Below are 21,279 nucleotides of genomic sequence, written 5' to 3'. Positions count from 1 at the left end.
CCGGCCTCCCCCGCGGGGTGTCCGGCCCCCTCCCGGGCAGCCCCGCCGTCCCCGGCCTCCCCCCCCGGCCTCCCTCCCCCGGCCGGCCGCTACCTCTTCGGCCAGGGCCCGCAGGCGCAGCAGCCAGTCCTCGGCCTGCTCCAGGGCGGCGGCCAGGTCGGCCCCGGCCCCGGCCAGCTTCAGCTCGAGCGCGGCCTGCGCCATCTGGCTCAGGTGGCTGGTCCGGAGGCGGTGCAGGTAGTGGTCCAGGTGGGTGGCCGAAGGCTTCTCCCTGACGTCCGCCAGAGGCTGGCTGTGGGGGAGGAGAGACGAGGGGGCGCGTGAGCGGCCGGAGGGGGGCTCCGGGGCGCAGCGGGGCAGCCCCGCCGGACGGGCCACAGAGCCGTCCGGTTTGGCCACACTGACCGACTCCGCGTCCTCGCCGGGCATCGGCGGAGCGTTTCTGTCCAGGTTCACGAGGTGGGGGGCTGGGGGGGGATTATCCCCACGGGGAGGTGAGGACACGCCCAAGGGAGACCCTGAGGCCCAGAGCCCGCCCCTCCCTCTCACCCCCAGGCCAGCCCCCTTTCCGCCAGGCCCCACCACCAGGTCTTTGTGGATGGGCCGAGCACGGAGCCCAGAAGCTCCGGGTTCGAATCCCGCCTCGGTGGCCCGACGCCGGACGAGTCGCCTGAACCCGTCTGTAAAATGGGGTGACAGTTGTGGCTAGAATCGGGCCCTGCCAGCCACGCGTCCGGCACGCAGGAGGCTCTGAACGGCTGCCTGACCGAAGCGGCGCCTCCTCCGGGCCGGCCGGCCTGCCTGGAGCTTTACAAGGATGTTCTGGTAGCTCCGACACTCGCTATCGTAGCCCCATTTTACGGATGGGGAAACCGAAGAAAACAGGGTGAAGGGACTTGTCCAGGGCCACACGGCCGGCGCGTGTCCGCATGAGCGAGTGAAGTCTGAGCCCGCCGTCCGCATGGGCCCAGCCACGCCGCTTATGGGGTACTCGAGGGCCACAGCAGAGCAGCGCCCCCAAGCGCCCTCTGTGGGGGGCCCCAAGCTGGGTGCGCAGCCTCGCTGAGCAGGGCCTGAAAAGAGGCGGCGCCCCGGAGGGGGCCGAGACGTCCCTGTGCTGGGAGGGCTGTCCCTGGATCCCTGGATCCGGGGCGGGGGGGGCGGGGGGCCCCTCCAGATAAAGAGGGGTCCGAAGCCCGGAGGATTCGCCCCCTCCGACCCCGCTGAGCATCCCCAGCAGAGAGCCGGGAGCCTGGCCTGGAGAGGGCAGAGAGGGGGCCGCCGGCCCATCCCCGCCCCCCGCCTGCCCCGTCTGGGCTCCCGGCTCTGCCGGCCCCCCAGCTAAGCCCGAGCGGCACCAGCGCCCGCCCGCCGCCACGTGCCGCCTGGGCAGCCGCAGCCTCGCGGCATTTTTCCTGTAATTTTTTAATTGAATTTCAAGGGGGCGGCAGGGAGGGGGGCCGAGAGCCAGCTCGAGGCGGGAAACCCAGGCCGGGCCGGTGCAGGTCACGTAGCCCAGCCCAGCCGGGCCAGAAGGAAGGCTGGGGAGGCCGGGCTGGGCCGGGGGGTCTCTGCACGGCTCCGCCTTCCCGGCAGGACCCAAAGGCGACCCCTGGCCAAAGCCTGCAGGGCTGATTTATGTCCAGGCTGGGGGAGGCGGCTGGGGGAGGCCCGCCACAGAGGAGAGGTTTTCGGGGAGGCCACGAGCCCCGCCAAGGCTCTCTGAGCGAATGCCTGGCCTCTCCCCCAGCTTCCAGAGAGACCAACAGGAAAGCGGCCGGGCCGGGCCGTGCTGCAGGCAGGGAGGGCCCGGCCGGGGGTGGCAGCCGTGGCAGAGGGGAGGCGGCGCTGCCTCCAGAGTGGCCCGTCCGGCTCTGGAGACGGGGAAGGGGCTGCTGCAGAGGGTGGGAGACGCCTCCAAACCTCCCCGCAGAGAAGGCCGAGCCGAGCCGCAGAGCCCCCGACTTCCTGGCCGTGAGAAGGAAGGTCCAGCCCTGCTCTGCGGGGAGACGGAGCCCCGCGTGGGCACCCTGCTGTTTGGGGGAGCCCCCGAGCCTCCTGGACGGCCCGGTCTGAGGGGGGAAGCCCAGGCCCGCCTCTGGGGAGTCCCAGGCCCTGGGGGGGCCCCTGGCTGAGAGGAAGCGGCCCTGCCTCGGCAGAGCCCCGATCCGAGAGGGGGCACCAGGCAGAAAGAACTCTTAAGCTCTCCAGGAAGACTCGTTCCTGTCCTGTCCGTCGTCCCGCCAGCTGGGGGCTCCTCGGGGGCCGCCGCACCACAGGCATGGGGGGGGGCCGGCAGGGGGTTCCAACAGTTTGGGGAAGCTTCCGGACATCCAGGCAAGGCACTTGCCCAGGGCCGCTGGGCCAGCGTCACCCAGAAAGGGAACCAGGGACGGTTATGGGGGGGGTCCAGAAGACAGATCGGAGGCCTTTTCTTCCCCCCCACCTTCCGTCTTAGAATGATCACTGAGTATCGGCTCCAAGGCAGAAGAGTGGGAAGGGTGGGCCATGGAGGCCAAGTGACTTGGCCAGGGTCACACAGCTGGGAAGTGTCTGAGGCCGGATTTGAACCCAGGACCTCCCGTCTCTCCGTCCACTGAGCTACCTCACTGCCCCCCAGATCAGAACCTGAGAGCCAAATCTGCCGACACCCCCAAAGCATCATGTCACAGAAAGAAGAGGCAGAGGAGGAAAATGAGGCGTCACAAAGGAGCCTCCCCCAGGAAGGCTCAGGGCCTGTCATGTCCTCCTAACCTCTGGGGGGTTTCTGGGTTTGCCGTTTCCTTCTCCAGCTCACTTGATAGATGAGGAAGCTGAGGCCAGCAGGGTGACGTGACTTGCTCAGGGTCACCAGGTCTTTACCTCAGGTCCTACTTACTCCAGGCCCGGAGCTCCATCGTGGCCAGATTTTAGGCTCTCAGAAAGAAGGCTGGAAGGGAGGCCACATGGAGGCTCTACACGAATGTCATTTTACACATAAGGAAGTGGGCCTCGCTGTCTTCTAAGGTGCCTCCAGTTCTCGACTGGCAATCCTGAGATGTCAGAGCCAGCCTGGTCCTCTTGGAGGTTCTCTCCCTCCCTGAGACGGCGAGCCGGCGGCAGCCTTCACGCGTGCCGCCATGGAAAGCCTCGTCCCTCTCCTCCTCCAGAAGTGGAGCCCGAGGCCAGATGTCCTCCCCGCCAGGCTGGACTCCTCTGGATCCTCCCTACCTGGAAGAGTGGAGGCTCCTTCCAGGCAGGGACCGTCTTACAGGGCCTGCACACAGTAGGCGCTCACTAAGTGCCCGCCTGGTGGACTGACGGGAGACACGACGCACCCGCGGCCGCCCTCCTCCGAGAGCCCGCAGGGGCCGACACGCAACTCTACATACTTACAGCAAATTCAGAGAAAGACCAGCGCACGGTGGATGAAGCCCTGGCCTTGGGTCAGAAGGACCCGGGTTCAAATGCAACCTCTGGCATCTCTGAGCTTGGTCAAGCCCCCGAGTCTCCCCGAGGCTCGGTCGACTCTCTAAGAGGGTCTCTGAAGTATAGATGGTGGGCCGTGAGCGCCGAGGCGCCCCCTCACTTCCCTTCTGCTCCAGCCTTCGTTTCACAGATCATAGGATGGGCAGAGAAGACGGTGAGCACGAGAGATGGTCCAGGGGGTGGAGAGCCAGGCCTAAAGGGCCCTGGGTTCAAATCTGGCTCAGACACTTCCCAGCTGGGTGACCCTGGGCAAGTCACTTACCCCCATTGCTTAGCCCTGACCCCTCTTCTGCCTTGGAGCCAATAGACGGAAGGTGACCTACCGTGTGCTGTGTGCACTTTGCTACGTGCTGTCTAACTCTCGTCCCACTTATTCTGATTCTATACTTTATTAGAATCATTATTCTATATCAGAATCGATAGCAAATAGAATATCCTAATCTATACTGTATTTTCACATTCTAGCCTATATTCCAACATAGAATAATCTAGATACACATTCTATGTCGGAATATAGACTGTTCTATCTGTTGGCTATATGTTAGAATATGGGACAATCCTATATAGTTGAATATGGAATAATTCAGATCTACATATAGGATACTCTATTCTATGTTAGAATAGAGGACAGTCTCTATACTAGACTAGAGAACATTCTCTATATCTTCTCTATGTATATTAGAATAGAGAATATTCTATAAATGTTAGAAAAGAAAGTAATTCTATATACTGAGATATAGAATAATCTGGCTGTACATATAGAAGAGTCTATATTCTACGTCAGAATACGCACTATCCTATTTGTGATATATATTAGGGTATGGAATAATTCTATATACTGAAATATAGAATAATTCAGATCTACACATAGAATATTCTCTATACATTAGAACAGAGAATATTCTCTTGATATATATTAGAATATAGACTAATTCTATACATTTAAACATAGAATAATTCAGGTGTACATATGGACTGTCCTATTCTCTTTTAGAATGTACAATACTCTATTTTATACTTATTGGAATATAGGATAATTCTATATATTCAGTATAGAATAATTTGGATCTACATGTAGAATATCCTACTACAGAACATTCTTTTCTAGGTTCTGAGCTGTTCTCGGCCCAGGCTGCTGGCCCCGAGCCGAAGACGACTTCCCTGGTTCCTCCCTGCCTCCCTTTAGCTCAAGCTAGCAGCTAGCTTTGGCGATAAAAGGCTAAACCAAAGCCCTCGCCGTCAAGGCACTCTTGGAAAGGAAAGTGGGAGATCGGGCCCAGGACGGGCTCCAGCAGAGGCCGGGAGGGAGGCCGGGAGGGAGGCCGGTGGGGAGGCCGGTGGGGCCGGGCCATGAGCTTCTCCTGGAGATCCCATCAGGGAACACGCCTGGGATCCAGAACCCCAGACACAATAGTGGCCATTCAGGCGGCCCCGGGACGGCCCCGGAGCAGCCTCAGACTCCGGAGATTTACGACCTGCTCTGAATATCACTTTTCCACTCCGTGCCTTGGCTGGGAGAGCTCCGGAGGCAGCGGGCGGCCGGGCGTGCTCCCTCCACCCCAGAGCCCCCCTCGCTCCCACGGAGCACAGACGAGCATCAGGGCCGCTGGGGGCTGGGAGGGGCGAAGACCGATCAGTACCTGCAGTCCGAGATGAGCTTGTCCATCACCTGAGCCACCAGGCCGTCCAGGTCCTCTGCGGAGAGCCGAGCCTGGAGCGCCACGTGGACCTGATTGAGGCCGGCTTCCTGAAGGCCCAGAGGAGGAAAAGAGAGGGACGGAGTGACTCGTGGGGGAAGGACCCTCCGGCCCTCCCCAGCCCCCCTTCCACTCCTCTGCCGCCCCCCGGCAGAGCCCTTCTGTGCAGGCATGTTTCTGCGCGCTGCCTCCCCAGACGGGAGCTCCGGGAGGGCAGCCCGGCCGGGCCTTCTCGGTATCTGCAGCGCCCGGCCCAGAGCCCGGCCCAGAGCCGGTGCTTGACAAGTTCTTACTGACTAACTTTTAAAGAAAGTGCAACTTGTGAAAACAGAAAACGCGTTTGCCCCAAAGAGACCAAAAGCCAGAGGAAGAGCCCATCCGGGCCAAAAAGCTCGGCTTCGACGCCACTTTCTGTGACCGTCCACCGAGGGGAGCCACGCCGGCGACGGCTCGGCCCGGACGTGGGGGAGGATCGCTCTGTGGAGAGGCAGCGACTAGCTGGGTGGGCAGGACGAAGCCGAGGAAGACTTCTGTGGGCTGATGCGGAGCAAAGCCAACAGTTTGTCTTCTCTTATTCATCCTTCTGAGGAGGCTCTCTGAGAGGGGACGGGGAGACGCCCGGCAGGCAGAAATAAAAGATAATTTTTTTTAATTTTAAAGCAATAAAAGAAAGATTCCTTCGCTAAAGTATTGCCGTCGTTGTATCTCCTCATCAACTCCAGTAAAAAAAAAATGTCAATGGCTCCCGATTCTTATTTTAGAATTAAGTTCCAGCTCCCCTGCCTGCCATTCAGAGCTCTTCCCACTTCGACGCCACCCAACCTACTACCGTTGCAACCAAACACACGCGTGAGTCTCCTCAGCTCTGCGGCTCTGCAGCCCCCCCTTCAGTCTTTTCTCCTTTGGCCTCTCTGTGCTTCTCCCCCCACCTCTGCCACCATTTCTCCTCCTGAATCCCAAATGCAGGCATCCTTCCCAATCAGCCCTCCAGGCTTTCCCTGCCAATCTGATCCACTCCCACCCTGCTGCTAAGCAACCCTCTCATTTTACACATTAGGAAAGTAAGGACCAACGAGGTGACTGCATCCAACTCAAATGTGCTTCTTGGCTACTTCTCCTCATTTTAATATAGAACAGAATATTCTTTATGCATATATAAATTATTATATATTCAAATATATAGGATTGTTCCATACTCTAATATTTATCCTGTATCTAGAATACTCCACATTCCAATATTTTTCCTGTATCTAGAATATTCTACATTCTAACATTTATCCTGTATCTAGAACACTCCACATTCCGATATTTATCCAGTATCTAGAACACTCCATATTCCAATACTTATCCTGTATCTAGAACACTCCACATTCCAATATTTATCCTGTTTCTAGAATATTCTATATTCTAATATGAATCCTGTCTAGAATATTCCACATTCTAATATTTATCCTGTATCTAGAATATTCTACATTCTAATATTTATCTTATGTCTACAATACTCCACATTCCAATATTTATCCTGTATCTAGAATACTCCACATTCCAATATTTATCCTGTTTCTAGAATATTCTACATTCTAATATTCATCTCATGTCTAGAATATTCCACATTTTAATATTTATCCTGTATCTAGAATATTCTAAATTCTAATATTTATCCTATGTCTAGAATACTCTAAATTCTAATATTTATCCTGTGTATAGAATATTCTAGATTCTAATATTTATCCTGTATCTAGAATATTCTGCATTTTAATATTTATCCGGTATCTAGAATATTCTGCATTCTAATATTTATCTCATGTCTAGAATATTCCACATTCTAATATTTATCATGTATCTAGAATATTCGACATTCTAATATTTATTCTTTACCTAGAATACTCCACATTCCAATATTTTTCCCGTATTTAGAATATTCTACATTTCAATATTTATACAGTATCTAGAACACTCCACATTCCAATATTTATCCAGTATCTAGAACACTCCACATTCCAATATTTATCCAGTATCTAGAATATTCTACATTCCAATATTTATCCAGTATCTAGAATACTCCACATTCCAATATTTATCCTGTATCTACAATATTCCACATTCTAATATTTATTCTTTATCTAGAATACTCCACATTCCAATATTTTTCCTGTATCTAGAATATTCTACATTCCAATATTTATCCTGTATCTAGAACACTCCACATTCCAATATTTATCCAGTATCTAGAACATTCCACATTCCAATATTTATCCTGTATCTAGAATATTCCACATTCTGATATTTATCCTGTATATAGAATACTCCACATTCCAATATTTATTCTGTATCTAGAATACGCCACATTCCAATATTTATCCAGTATCTAGAATACTCCACATTCCAATATTTATCCAGTATCTAGAATATTCCACATTCTAATATTTATCCTGTATCTAGAATATCCTACATTCCAATATTTGTCCTGTATCTAGAATATTCTACATTCTAATATTTATCTCATGTCTAGAATATTCCACATTCTAATATTTATCCTGTATCTAGAATATTCGACATTCTAATATTTATTCTTTATCTAGAATACTCCACATTCTAATATTTATTCTTTATCTAGAATACTCCACATTCCAATATTTTTCCTGTATCTAGAATATTCTACATTCCAATATTTATCCAGTATCTAGAACACTCCACATTCCAATATTTATCCAGTATCTAGAATATTTTACATTCCAATATTTATCCAGTATCTAGAATACTCCACATTCCAATATTTATCCTGTATCTACAATATTCCACATTCTAATATTTATTCTTTATCTAGAATACTCCACATTCCAATATTTTTCCTGTATCTAGAATATTCTACATTCCAATATTTATCCTGTATCTAGAACACTCCACATTCCAATATTTATCCTGTATCTAGAACACTCCACATTCCAATATTTATCCATTATCTAGAACACTCCACATTCCAATATTTGTCCTGTATCTAGAATATTCTACATTCTAATATTTATCCTGTATCTAGAACACTCCACATTCCAATATTTTGCCTGTATCTAGAATATTCTACATTCCAATATTTATCCTGTATCTAGAACACTCCACATTCCAATATTTATCCAGTATCTAGAACACTCCACATTCCAATATTTATCCTGTATCTAGAACACTCCACATTCCAATATTTATCCTGTATCTAGAATACTCCACTTTCCAATATTTGTCCTGTATCTAGAATATTCTACATTCTAATATTTATCTCATGTTGAGAATATTCCACATTCTAATATTTATTCTTTATCTAGAATACTCCACATTCCAATATTTTGCCTGTATCTAGAATATTCTACATTCTAATATTTATCCTGTATCTAGAATATTCTACATTCTAATATTTATCCTGTATCTAGAACACTCCACATTCCAATATTTTGCCTGTATCTAGAATACTCCACATTCCAATATTTATCCTGTATCTAGAACACTCCACATTCCAATATTTATCCTGTATCTAGAACACTCCACATTCCAATATTTATCCTGTATCTAGAATACTCCACATTCCAATATTTATCCTGTATCTAGAATACTCCACTTTCCAATATTTGTCCTGTATCTAGAATATTCTACATTCTAATATTTATCTCATGTCGAGAATATTCCACATTCTAATATTTATTCTTTATCTAGAATACTCCACATTCCAATATTTTTCCTGTATCTAGAATATTCTACATTCCAATATTTATCCTGTATCTAGAACACTCCACATTCCAATATTTATCCAGTATCTAGAATATTCTACATTCTAATATTTATCCAGTATCTAGAATACTCCACATTCCAAAATTTATCCAGAATCTAGAATACTCCACATTCCAATATTTGTCCAGTATCTAGAACACTCCACATTCCAATATTTATCCAGTATCTAGAACACTCCACATTCCAATATTTTGCCTGTATCTAGAACACTCCACATTCCAATATTTATCCTGTATCTAGAACACTCCACATTCCAATATTTATCCTGTATCTAGAATACTCCACATTCCAATATTTATCCTGTATCTAGAATACTCCACATTCCAATATTTGTCCTGTATCTAGAATATTCTACCTTCTAATATTTATCTCATCTCTAGAATATTCCACATTCTAATATTTATCCTGTATCTAGAATATTCGACATTCTAATATTTATTCTTTATCTAGAATACTCCACATTCCAATATTTTTCCTGTATCTAGAACACTCCACATTCCAATATTTATCCAGTATCTAGAACACTCCACATTCCAATATTTATCCAGTATCTAGAACACTCCACATTCCAATATTTATCCAGTATCTAGAATACTCCACATTCCAATATTTGTCCTGTATCTAGAATATTCTACATTCTAATATTTATCTCATGTCTAGAATATTCCACATTCTAATATTTATCCTGTATCTAGAATATTCCACATTCTAATATTTATTCTTTATCTAGAATACTCCACATTCCAATATTTTTCCTGTATCTAGAATATTCTACATTCCAATATTTATTCAGTATCTAGAATACTCCACATTCCAATATTTATCCAGTATCTAGAATACTCCACATTCCGATATTTGTCCTGTATCTAGAATATTCTACATTCTAATATTTATCTCATGTCTAGAATATTCCACATTCTAATATTTATCCTGTATCTAGAACACTCCACATTCCAATATTTATCCAGTATCTAGAACACTCCATATTCCAATGTTTATCCTGTATCTAGAACACTCCACATTCCAATATTTATCCTGTTTCTAGAATATTCTACATTGTAATATTCATCTCATGTCTAGAATATTCCACATTCTAATATTTATCCTGTATCTAGAATACTCCACATTCCAATATTTTTCCTGTATCTAGAATATTCTACATTCTAATATTTATCCTGTATCTAGAATATTCCACATTCCAATATTTATCCTGTATCTAGAATACTCCACATTCCAATATTTATCCTGTATCCAGAATATTCTACATTGTAATATTCATCTCATGTCTAGAATATTCCACATTCTAATATTTATCCTGTATCTAGAACACTCCACATTCCAATATTTATCCAGTATCTAGAACACTCCATATTCCAATATTTATCCTGTATCTAGAACACTCCACATTCCAATATTTATCCTGTTTCTAGAATATTCTACATTGTAATATTCATCTCATGTCTAGAATATTCCACATTCCAATATTTATCCTGTATCTAGAATATTCCACATTCCAATATTTATCCTGTATCTAGAATATTCGACATTCTAATATTTATTCTGTATCTAGAACACTCCACATCGTAATATTTATCCAGTATCCAGAATACTCTATATTCCAATATAGAATAAGATATTCTACATGCACATCAGACTATTCTATATTGGAATATCCAATAGAACATTATAGCATATGAAGCCATAGTACAGATGAGGATATTCCGGTTCTGGCTGTGCCAAGCCCAACGCTGCGGGTCCGTCTGTCCCCAATAAGCTTCTTAAACAACAGTCCTAATAACAGTAATGAGAGCCGGCATTACTGCGGCGCGTTAAAGCTCGCCAAAGGCTTCCCAGCACTCTTGATCCGCATCTCCGCGCTGGCGGCATTATCTCGCGCTCTTGTGCTATCATCCCGCTCCCTGTTACACTGTCGTCCCGCCTCTCCCTCTCCTCGGTGAATCCGGCTGCCTAAAGCCCTCCAGACGCCCCTCAGCCCGCTCTGAGCCTCGCCCCTCCGTGTCCGCAGGCTTGTGCCAGCCCGGGGTGGGGAGGGGCCGTGGCACGTGGGCGGCTCACCAGCTGGTCGGCGATGTTCAGCAGCTGGTTCTGCGCGTCGGTCCGGTGGCTGATGTCCTCCCAGTAGGAGGACAGCACGACGACGGGCTTCACGTTGCCCCAGGGCAGATAGTAGTAGTGGCATCCTGGAGAGGAGAGAGGAGGGAGGAGAGGAGGACGCTGGCCTGAGCGCGGGACGAGAGACAAGAAGGGCCCTGCAGTTCCCAGGGAACGTCCACCCTGACGACCAAATTCTGGGCCACTCTGGGCTGCGAGAAGGGAGCCCTGCTGGTATCGCCCGCCCCACGGTGCCCCTTAATTGATCCGAGACCAAAAGAAGCTCTTGGCTTACCCTCCCGCTTGCCACCCAATGGGCCACTCGTCTAGCCGGAGGCTCCGTCCCTAGGAAGGCTTCTCAGCCCATCACAAGAACCGGCCGCCAAAATATGTTGGCCTTGGCAACAAGGGAGCAACACGGGCGTCCTCCGTCCCTTTGCCAGCCTTGACGGATGCCACAGATGTGGCCCAGCAACCTCCCTGGTGGTTTGGGCCAAGTGCCTGAATCCACAATGGCCAGCGGGTGGAGAATGCTCTAAGAATGCCTGCCCAGCTATGCCCTCATGCCCAGCTGCAGGTTCCTGCTCGCCCTGCTCAGAGAGTAACAGGACGGGGGGATGGGGATGGGGGACAGGGGGACGGGGGAGAGGGTCCATCCTCCTCTACCGGACTGAGGCCTGAGGCTTCAGCCAGGGAGAACGCTGGGGCCCCGTCACCAAGAGGACCAGGGGAGCCCCTTAGAAATGAGGCGAGGCACGCATGAAGAGGAGAGGAAAGGCTGGGCCGGTTGGCTGCCAAACGGAAGAAAAGATGGTGCTAACCCTGACCACGGCAATAATAACAAAGGAGGCTTCGAAAGGGCAGGGCAAGGGCATCCGGGATTATGCCAGCTCTCGAGGGCTCCCAAAAGCCGATTGTTAAATGTTCCATGTATTTACAAATAAATCAGGCCTCTATCTGTTGCTCGCTTGGTTATCTAGACTTAAGAAAGTGATGGAGAAAATACTTGTCCTGCAGAAGAAACTGAGGGCTGCCCTGCATTCCCAGAGAACGTTGTTAAACGTTTCCCAGCATTATTGCTGCAGTTCAGACGACTGACGAGAAAGAGAGGGAGCAGGAGGGAAAGGGAGACAGAGAAGGAGTGAGAGGGGGACAGCGCCAAGGGAGAAGGCAAAAGAGGAGGCAGAGAGGGCAAGCAGGCAGGGAGAAGGGGAAGGAAAGGCAGGGGGAAGACCCAAATCAAAAGGAACCAGAACCACTAGATTTGGGTCCTGGAGTTTCCCCCGGCCCTTCGGTTCCGACATCTCATTGCCCAAGCCAAAAGTAGGCAGGCCAGCTGGGCACGGCTCCAGGGAGCCCCATTTAGAGGATATTTGAAGTTCAGTTTAATCCAACAGATCTCTGCTAAGCACTACTAAGCAGCAGCTACTTGCTAACTACTGGGGATACAAGGACAGGCAAGATTATTTTTTTTTAAAGCCTTAACTTCTGTGCATTGGCTCCAAGGCAGAAGAGTGGTAATGGCAGGCAATGGGGGTCAAGTGACTTGCCCAGGGTCACACAGCTGGGAAGTGTCTGAGGCCAGATTTGAACCCAGAACCTCCCATCTCTAGGCCTGACTCTCCATCCACTGAGCTACCCAGCTGCCTCCCGCTAAGGGATTCTTGATGCTGGACCTTACCGTCAAAGACAGCCCGGCTGTACTGGGTGGTTGAGGCCAGGGGCAGGCAGGTCGTATCGAACTTGTTCCCATAGTTACCGATGCTGACCTCAAACTGGATGGCATCATCGACATCCTGAAGCATGGTGGCCGAGTAGAAGGTGGCGAAGAGTGAGTACTTCCTCCTCCTGAGGTATTTCTGAGAGGCAAAGAGGGAGAGGCCAGACATCCTCAGAGGCTTGCTGCTCCGCCATGTGTGAACCTTGGACGTCCTCCCCCAGGATTTCCCAAAATTCCCTCATCTCTCCTGCGCCTCCACGTCTGCATGGTCACGTTATTGTTTCATAAGTTCTGGAGCTCCTGCCTCTCCCTCTCTTTTTCTCTTTTGCTGGGTTAGAACTTTTTAGCTAGCTTTTTTGGTTAGTTTATTTTAATAAAATTTTATAAAAATACAATATTTAGTTCTTTGCACATTATTTTTAATCTCTACAGTGACCTAATGCCTGTGATGCTGCTTCCTTAGCAGCCTTGGGCCAGAGGACCCCTGAAATCCTTTCTCATTCTAGGATTCTGTGCAGAAAGCAAAAGGGGCCCTTAGAGACCATCCAGTCCACCGCAGCATTTTACCAAGGGAGAAACTGAGGTCCCAAGAGGTTGTGACTCACCCAAGGACAACTGGCCAACCTGAGATTCAAACCCGGACTCTCTGACGTCAGTGGTTTGTTCCTAGCCAGTTACCTCACTGCCTTTTATTATGATGATCACATACATCCTCCTCCACTTCTCTTCATGGTGAGGAGAGCGCACAGAGCTCAAAATGGCCCAGCAATAAATGATGCATTCAATGATTATGAAACAATGGGGATGGGGCCAGGGCCTGTGATTCATTTGGCAATGAGAACTTCTTTAACCAACACAGATCATCCTCTTTTCTCAAATGTGGGTCTTAGGGAGGTGCCCAGGAGCCCTGGGATGTGAGGGGAGAAAACTTCTGAGTTCACTAAGCACCTTTCTGAACTGAAATTTCAGGCAGGCATTGAGTTGTTTTGGCGGAAGGAATTTCCATATTGAGAGTTCCTATGCCAATGAACTAGGAGTCCCCCTACTAGGCAAAAAATATGACTATTATGGCAATATAACTCTCACCTCACATTTTTGTATCACTTTCTAATTTTCAAGATGCTTTCATTATCTCATTCAATCTTCACAAAAAGTCCCAAGAGGAGGCAGGGCAAGTATTTTAATCCCACGTGGGGGTGAGAGAATCATGGCCCTAAAGCTGAAAGGTCCTCAGAGGTCGTCCACATCCAACCTCCTCATTTGGCAGATAAGGACAATAGTTCAAGAGATGAAGACCCTTGCCCAGAGTCAAATAGGTATTAAGAATCCAAGCTTCCTACTTAAGGGTAGTAAGTTCCCAAGGTTCTTACTTATAAGCAGAAAGTGCCTACTACTTCTAAGTAGTGAGGACCCAAGGTTCTTACTTATAAGTAGAAAGTGCCTACTACTTATATAGTAGTGAGGACTGAAGGTTCTTACTTATAAGCAGAAAGTACCTACTACTTATATAGTAGTGAGGACTGAAGGTTCTTACTTATAAGTAGAAAGTACCTACTACTTATATAGTAGTGAGGACTGAAGGTTCTTACTTATAAGTAGAAAGTGCCTACTACTTTACTTATATAGTAGTGAGGACTGAAGCTTCCAAGGTTTTGTTCTTACAGGTAGTAAGTACTCAAATTTGAACTCAGGGCCTCCCACTCTGGGGGCAGTAATCCTTTCATTCCACCATCCTGTTAGCTAAGGAAACTAAGGCTCAAAGTGACTTGTACAGAGGGATTCAGAGGGTTTAGACCTGGCCAATGCTTCTCCCACCACCCTTGCCCTGCATGGACTCCAAACAGGATTCCTTTTCCACTTCCGTGACTGATACCTCCACCCGGAGAATGTCATCTGAGTGAATGTCTTCCACCTTCTGCTCCGTGTGTTCCACCAGCTTTGTCTCCAGGGACACCAGCAGCCGGCCACGATAAGACACACCTTCTCCCTGGGGAGAAAGAAACCTGGTCCTTTATTCACACCATAAGGAAAGGGGAGAAAAGAGCCTGGACTCATGGGGTGGGGGCAGCGCTAAGTTTAGGGTGGGCTTTCACACTTGATCTCAATAAAGCACATTTTATGCTGAAAATGATAGGCGAGGGAAAGGAATGGGGCAATGAGGGCAATAGCCTAGTAGGGAATAAGGAATACAGAAGGGATAGTGAATTCCCAAGCCCAAGTTCCACCCCATAGCCTCTCTTCATGATAGTTGCCTAAAAATAATCAAGTCTTGAGTCTATATTCCAGCTAATAACCAGGGCGGTTAATAATCAGAGTGAATTAAGAACAATTAGCAAATCTATGCCTCCCATACATGTATAATATAACCTCTTCAGACCTCAGTTTCCTCCTCTGTAAAATAAGGCGGTTAGGCTAGATGGCCCTGGAAGTCTCTCCCAGTTCTATATTAGTGAAACTACAATCTCCCTGTTTGTGAAGATTAATCGTTGATGCAGGAGATCCTACCTAGGTCATAGCCATGAGCCAAAGATTTGAGAAATAGATTTACATTTCTCACGCCTTGTGTCTTACCTTGTTACAGTAGGAGGCTCAGACCCAAACAACATCCCTTTGGGTGGTCCCCAGGTCAATAAAGACCAAAGCCTGGGGCTTCTAGCTAATCCTGCCCGTTGTGCTTACCTTGAGCAACAGCTGAGGTCAGTTTTCAAACATGATTATTTGGGGACAAAGGAGGAAATCCCCCTCCCTCCCCCCCACCCCCGTGATCTGTATCTTTCTGGGCTGTTCTATCAACAATTCATCGGCTTTTCTATATTTTGACAGCCAGGAATCGTGTGTTGAGAGGGGTAGATTTGGGGAAAGAAGCTTTTGTGTGTTATTGGGCTGAGGGTACTAAAGCTTAGCTAAACCAAAGAGAAAATACAAGAAGGGACCAGAGCCATCCAGGAGCGCAGCATGCATGGGGAAAGGAAAGCGGAGGGCTGAAGGGAACTAGACAGTATAAACATTATACATTGGAGCGCCACAGACTCAGAGGAATTGGGGTCTCGGATCCTCGTGTTTGAGCCAGTGCAGGGAATTGGACACCCAGATAAATAGGATCTGTGTCTTCAGGGGCTGAGAAGGAGGCATGGACGCTGATGACTCAGGTCAGAACTAGGAAGGTGATTCCTCAGGAAGTCCAGGAAAACCAGACCTGGGTCAGAAAAGGACTGAATCCTGGGGCTGGAGCAAGAGTTCAAGAGTAAGTCTGGACATAACTGTCCCAATGGGATAACAACACAGTGCTTGGCACATGCTAAAGGCTAATTGTTTGGATCTTTAATCAAGTTGTCTGGTCACTCTTCCAGGAGGGAATAAGATCTGGGATATTCAAAATGGCGGGCATGAGCATGCATGGCTGGTAATGGCTCAACTCCTAAGGCATACAACGGGCAACAACCGAGGGTAGGGGAATGGTATCTCTCCCTGCAGTGACCTCAGGAAGAAGCCATCTTTTGCCTCTTTTTGTATGCTCAGTGCTTAGCATGGTGCCTGGCATGTAGTAGGTGCTTAATAAATGTTTATCGATTGGTTGGTGGCAGAAATACATCAGAGCAGGAGTCAATGGATATACCCCAATGAGTTAATCCACCTCTCCCCTATGGAATAGCACTCTCAGGAAGTCCCCAAAACAGACTGCTGCACCACCGTTTGTCCCATGCATGATCCCATCCCTTCCACCTGGCAGCAGCCTCAGTCTCACCTTGCCTAGGTTGAGTTCCTCATAAGGGTCAGGAAAGCCAGTGAATTCTCTGGGACTGCCATAAAGGTTCACATAGCAGGGTCCAAAGGTGGGGAGGAAGCCCAGCCCATCATCAACTAGGAAATCACAGGAGAGAATTAGTCATAGGGTAGTGGGGAGAGCAGCACACAACTGGAATTTTGCCAGGTTTCCTTAGCTGTCCAGCTTTGGGAGCCCTGCAGCCAATAACATTTCTCCATGTACTCTGTCTCCTCAATCCTGATTCCTCTATCCTTGACTCTTAATTCCCAGTCCTGCCTTTTAGTGGCCAATTTCTGGTTCTCAAGTCCCCATTCTTGGCCGTAAGCCAATCTCTAGCCCTAGACTTCATTTGCCAGCTTTTATTATTGTCTTCTATCCCCAGATCTTCTCCTCTTTGTAGTCTTCACTGAACCCTTCCTGGGTCATGGGGCCAAGATTCCTCATGTTTCATTTCATCAAGGCTGTCCTTGCCTCATCCACCTCATGGAAACCTCTCCAGCCTGGATCCTAGGCAACCAATGCTTAGATTGATCCAAGGCCAATTTCTGATTTTCGGCCAGACCCATTCCCTGGAGAACAAGCTATGGGGCTAAATGGACAGGGTTCTAAGGAAAGGCTACTCCCTCCTATAGAGAGAAAAGCCACAGGAGAAAGTAGGGTGCTCCCTAACCTTCAGGGTCATGGCCTCTTGCCCCATGAAAGAAGGGAGAGGGACAAAAGCAAAGTTGTGATTGAATTTGGGGATAAAATTGGAGCAAGCTTTAAAGATAAAGTAAGGGCTCGGAAGAGATATTCTTCTATACCATCTCATTGGCTTTAATGTCAGATTTTTCCAACTAACATTCATGTTACTTTTTCATTCATTCATTCATTCATTTTTCCAGCCTGGGACTTCAGCTCCAACATTCTAGAAGCTCAGATAGATTTGGGCTTTCCTTTTGTTGAGAGGGTGGTCTTAAGGGAAAGAACTAACCTATTTCATAATCCCTATCACCTACTCTAAAGGTAGAAGAGGGTAGTAATTGGGACATGCTAGGATAGATAAAACTCAACCAATGGTTTCTCAAGTAATGGAAACCTAACCATAGGCCCCAAAAATTTCTGGTCAGAGCTGAAACTGGGAACTTAGGTTCTAAACAACAGCTGGTTTAATTATTATTGTTTGTTGTTGTTGTTATGGAGGAGGAGGAGGAGGAGGAGGAAGAAGAAGAAGATGGTAGTGGAGGCTATAGGAATGGGAATCTCAATTTCCAGCCACTAAGAGTCATGATGTTCAATAGGAAGAAATAGGAAGGCCAAGGTACATGGATATGGCTGAGGAGAGACTAATTCTAGCCTGAGGCCAGGAACCACAGCTGCCCCCATCAAACCAAGATCTCTGTAAATACGAAGCCAATGTGTATCCTCTCAAACCAGAGATCTACCCAAGGGTGAGTACTTTGCACCCAAATAATGAGGGTTCTGGAGCACAATGGGACACTATGATTGAGGGCAACTCTGTCTCTGACCAGGACACAGTTGAACTCTGTTGACTTCCTATGATAAGACCTGAGAGAGGGCCTAGAATAAGTCATTCTTGGTGTTCTAGAAGGAAATAACAATTGGAGCCCTGGAAATGGCCATCCCAAAAGGATACATCAGCACTATGGGTCGTGGCTGACTGCTGAGTGAAAAATGGAGCTCAAATGGTAGTGAGGACATTAGGAGAGGGTCTAATGGCCTCACGAAGGAACTCCTGACTGATCAAAACATTGCGGAGGCAGTCAGAGAGGGCATGGCTTAGGGGAGTTAAGGTAAACATTTATAAATATGGTCAGGTCTCCCTTCCCCATGGGTATCATCAGTCACTTGGCTATAAATGTATAAATCCTGTCCTGTCTTTTCATTCTCATTACCCAATGGCTGCTCCATCTCTGCAAGCCCCCATGACAGTAGGTTCAGGGATGGGAAACTCATTTAATATTTATCTGGATCCAAAACTCTCAGGAAACCACATTGACCAAGGGAGGAGAATGAAATCATTATAATGGATTGCAAACGGTTTGAGGATTGTCCACTTAGCCCCAGAGGGCCAATTCTCACTCCTTTTCCTTCTCTGGTCCAAGAGGATATTTCAATAAACCGTAAGCTTTTTGAGGGCAAGAACTACTTCACTGTGGCCTCTCTAGAGCTTTTGTCTCTCTGTCCCCAATGTTTGTGCAGTGCAGGACTCTGACTGTACCAGTGAGTCCCCTAAGTAGAAGGAGGAAGGAAGGCAGGAAGGCAGGAAGGCAGGAAGGCAGGAAGGCAGGAAGGCAGGAAGGCAGGAAGGAAGGAAGGAAGGAAGGAAGGAAGGAAGGGAAGAAGGAAGGGAAGAAGGAAGGAAGGGAAGAAGGAAGGAAGGAAGGGAAGAAGGAAGGAAGGGAGGAAGGAAAGAAGGGAGGAAGGGAGGGAGGGAGAGGGGGAAGGGGAATGGGGAGGAATTCCTTCTAAATCATTCTACTCTAAGTAATTTCTACTTATTCACTCTCTCCTTAGAGTGAAGCTCTCTGGGAGTACCACTAGTTTTATCTACTGTACTTGTATCTTCAGGACCTGGCCCAGAGTAGGCACTTAATATGTGACTGTGGTCCCTCCCTCCTGTCCAGCCCACCCAAGACTCAAAAGAATGCCACCCAATGCCCAGAACCCCAAAGGAACCCCAGCCCAGGAACCCCTCCTTCTCCCCATAGGGAGGCAAGCAACGTACGGTAGGAGGCACGGTAAGGGTTGGCCACGCCGGGCGGCTCCTCTGAAGTGTAAGAAATGGAGAAGAAGGTTAGCATGGTCATGGAGGAGGATGACAGCTGGGGTCGGGTTACATGAATGCATGCTTGGACAGATGGATGGATGGATGGATGGACAGACAGAGGAGCAGGCAGATTAGTCTATGACTCGATGTGTCTGAGACAGACCAGCATTCCATTCCATGACCCCCAGCCCTCAGCTCCAGCACCCATTCGTTCTGCTTATCCGTCTCACTCATGGGCACAATTGTGGGCACAGAATAGGCACTTAGTAGGTTCTTTATCTAGCTGCATCTGCTAGACCTTCCCAGAGCCCAGCGGTACTCTTTGTCCCTACAGCACACTCAGTTCCCAAGAGGGACAGCAATGAGGAAGGGGCCTCTCTAAGGAGAGCGTGGCCCTCTGAGGGGACGGAGACTGGCCAGCTTTGCTTCGCCCAAGCACTCGGTGGACCTGCAATGGACCTCGACCTGTCCAGCAGCATTTGGGTTAGTCTAGTTGCCCAGAGCCAGAATGGACACTGCTAGAAGACATGAGCAATGCACCGTCTGGAAGCCACCTCTAACGCCCGTGTCGACTTGGTCAGCGGCTCTGGCCTTTCTGACCCATGGCAGGAGAGACACACAGAGGTACATTCTGGGTTCTTCAAAAGACCTTTTCTATGTCATCTCCCTTTTGATTGGTCTCCCTGCCCTGCTTTGACCACTGACCTTCCCGACTTCCTTTAAGCCCCACTGAAAAGCCCACCTTCTACAGGGAGACTCCCCCAAACCCTCAATTCCAGCCTCTTCCCTCTGTTCATCCTCCCCCATTTATCCCGCCTGTATCTTGTTTGTACACATGGGGGTCATCTCTCCCATTCAACTGGAAGCTCCTCGAGGACAGGAGCTCTCCTTTCCTGCTTCTTGTATCTCCAGGGCTTAGCTCTGGTGCCTGCACTTATGAAGTGCTTAATAAATATTTGGCACATAAAAGTGATCTCAGCACTGCTCAGCTATTCCAGCTATATAGATATATTCTAGATAGAACATAAATGTATAATATATATTATAACACCGTATAATATAATATATACGTAAATATAAATAATTCCAGGGGACAACCTCCTCCCATCTCCTCAGCTCTCATGACACTGGCTGGAAGTCAAAGGACCTGTTTGTGTCCCAGCTCTGGCACTCGCCGGCCCCATGAGTCTAGATTAAGTCACTGCATGTCTTTACACCTTAGTTTCCCCACCTGTAAAATGGGGATAACTAGGCTAGTGTGAAGTCCATGCTTTAGCAGTCTCCTAGAAAGGAGAATTATCATTATTATTTCCATCACTGGAGGCCAAGAAGAAAAGACCCAACACCGCCATTAGGAGGGGTGTCAGCCTGAAAAACATCCATCTCCCAGTCTCAGCAGGATATATATCCCAGCAACACTTCCATTCTGTAGGACCATAGAACTGGTGGGACCTTGGACGTCATCTAATCCAGCCTCCTCATTTTACAGATCGACAAAGAGTAAATGCTAGAAAGGAAAAATTACTGGTCCAAGGTAAAAAGTATCAGAAGCAAAATTTGCACCCAGATCCTCTTCTCCCAGAGCCACTCATTATTTATTGTCATTTTCCCACTCTAAATAATGTATATAAATATACTATAATATATAATATATAAAAATAATGTCTATAAATATAAATAATAAATGAAAATGTAAACTTTCCACTATAAATATAGAATAAATACATATAATATATATAATATATAAATATATTATATATTATGTAAATATAATGTGCAATATATAATTATATAAATAAAGTATGTAATATGTGCATTATATAGATATAATATTTAATATATTATATAAATATAATATGTAATGTATGCATTATATAAATATAATATACATTATATACATTATATAAATATCATATGTAATGTATGCATTATATAAATATAATATACAATATATACATTATATAAATAT

The 21,279-nt window shown here is 47.5% G+C and overlaps 1 protein-coding gene across 1 annotated transcript in view; it reads right to left on the bottom strand.

Moving 5' to 3' along the window:
• The window catches only part of DYSF (dysferlin), a 194,055-nt gene that overhangs the window by 117,441 nt on the left and 55,335 nt on the right, over window positions 1-21,279 (bottom strand). Inside the window, exons 11-17 of the mRNA XM_044659284.1 lie at window positions 19,927-19,964; window positions 16,520-16,635; window positions 14,648-14,761; window positions 12,736-12,913; window positions 11,019-11,143; window positions 5,109-5,215; window positions 94-292 (exon numbers count right to left, since the gene is read on the bottom strand). Coding sequence (XP_044515219.1) covers window positions 94-292; window positions 5,109-5,215; window positions 11,019-11,143; window positions 12,736-12,913; window positions 14,648-14,761; window positions 16,520-16,635; window positions 19,927-19,964 — 877 coding nt within the window. The remainder of the gene's footprint in view (window positions 1-93; window positions 293-5,108; window positions 5,216-11,018; window positions 11,144-12,735; window positions 12,914-14,647; window positions 14,762-16,519; window positions 16,636-19,926; window positions 19,965-21,279) is intronic.

Source organism: Gracilinanus agilis, chromosome 2 (genome assembly GCF_016433145.1).
Source record: "Gracilinanus agilis isolate LMUSP501 chromosome 2, AgileGrace, whole genome shotgun sequence".
Taxonomy (NCBI): Eukaryota; Metazoa; Chordata; class Mammalia; order Didelphimorphia; family Didelphidae; genus Gracilinanus; species Gracilinanus agilis.
Note: the sequence above shows the minus strand (reverse complement) of the source record. Positions and strands in the feature narration are given on the sequence as shown.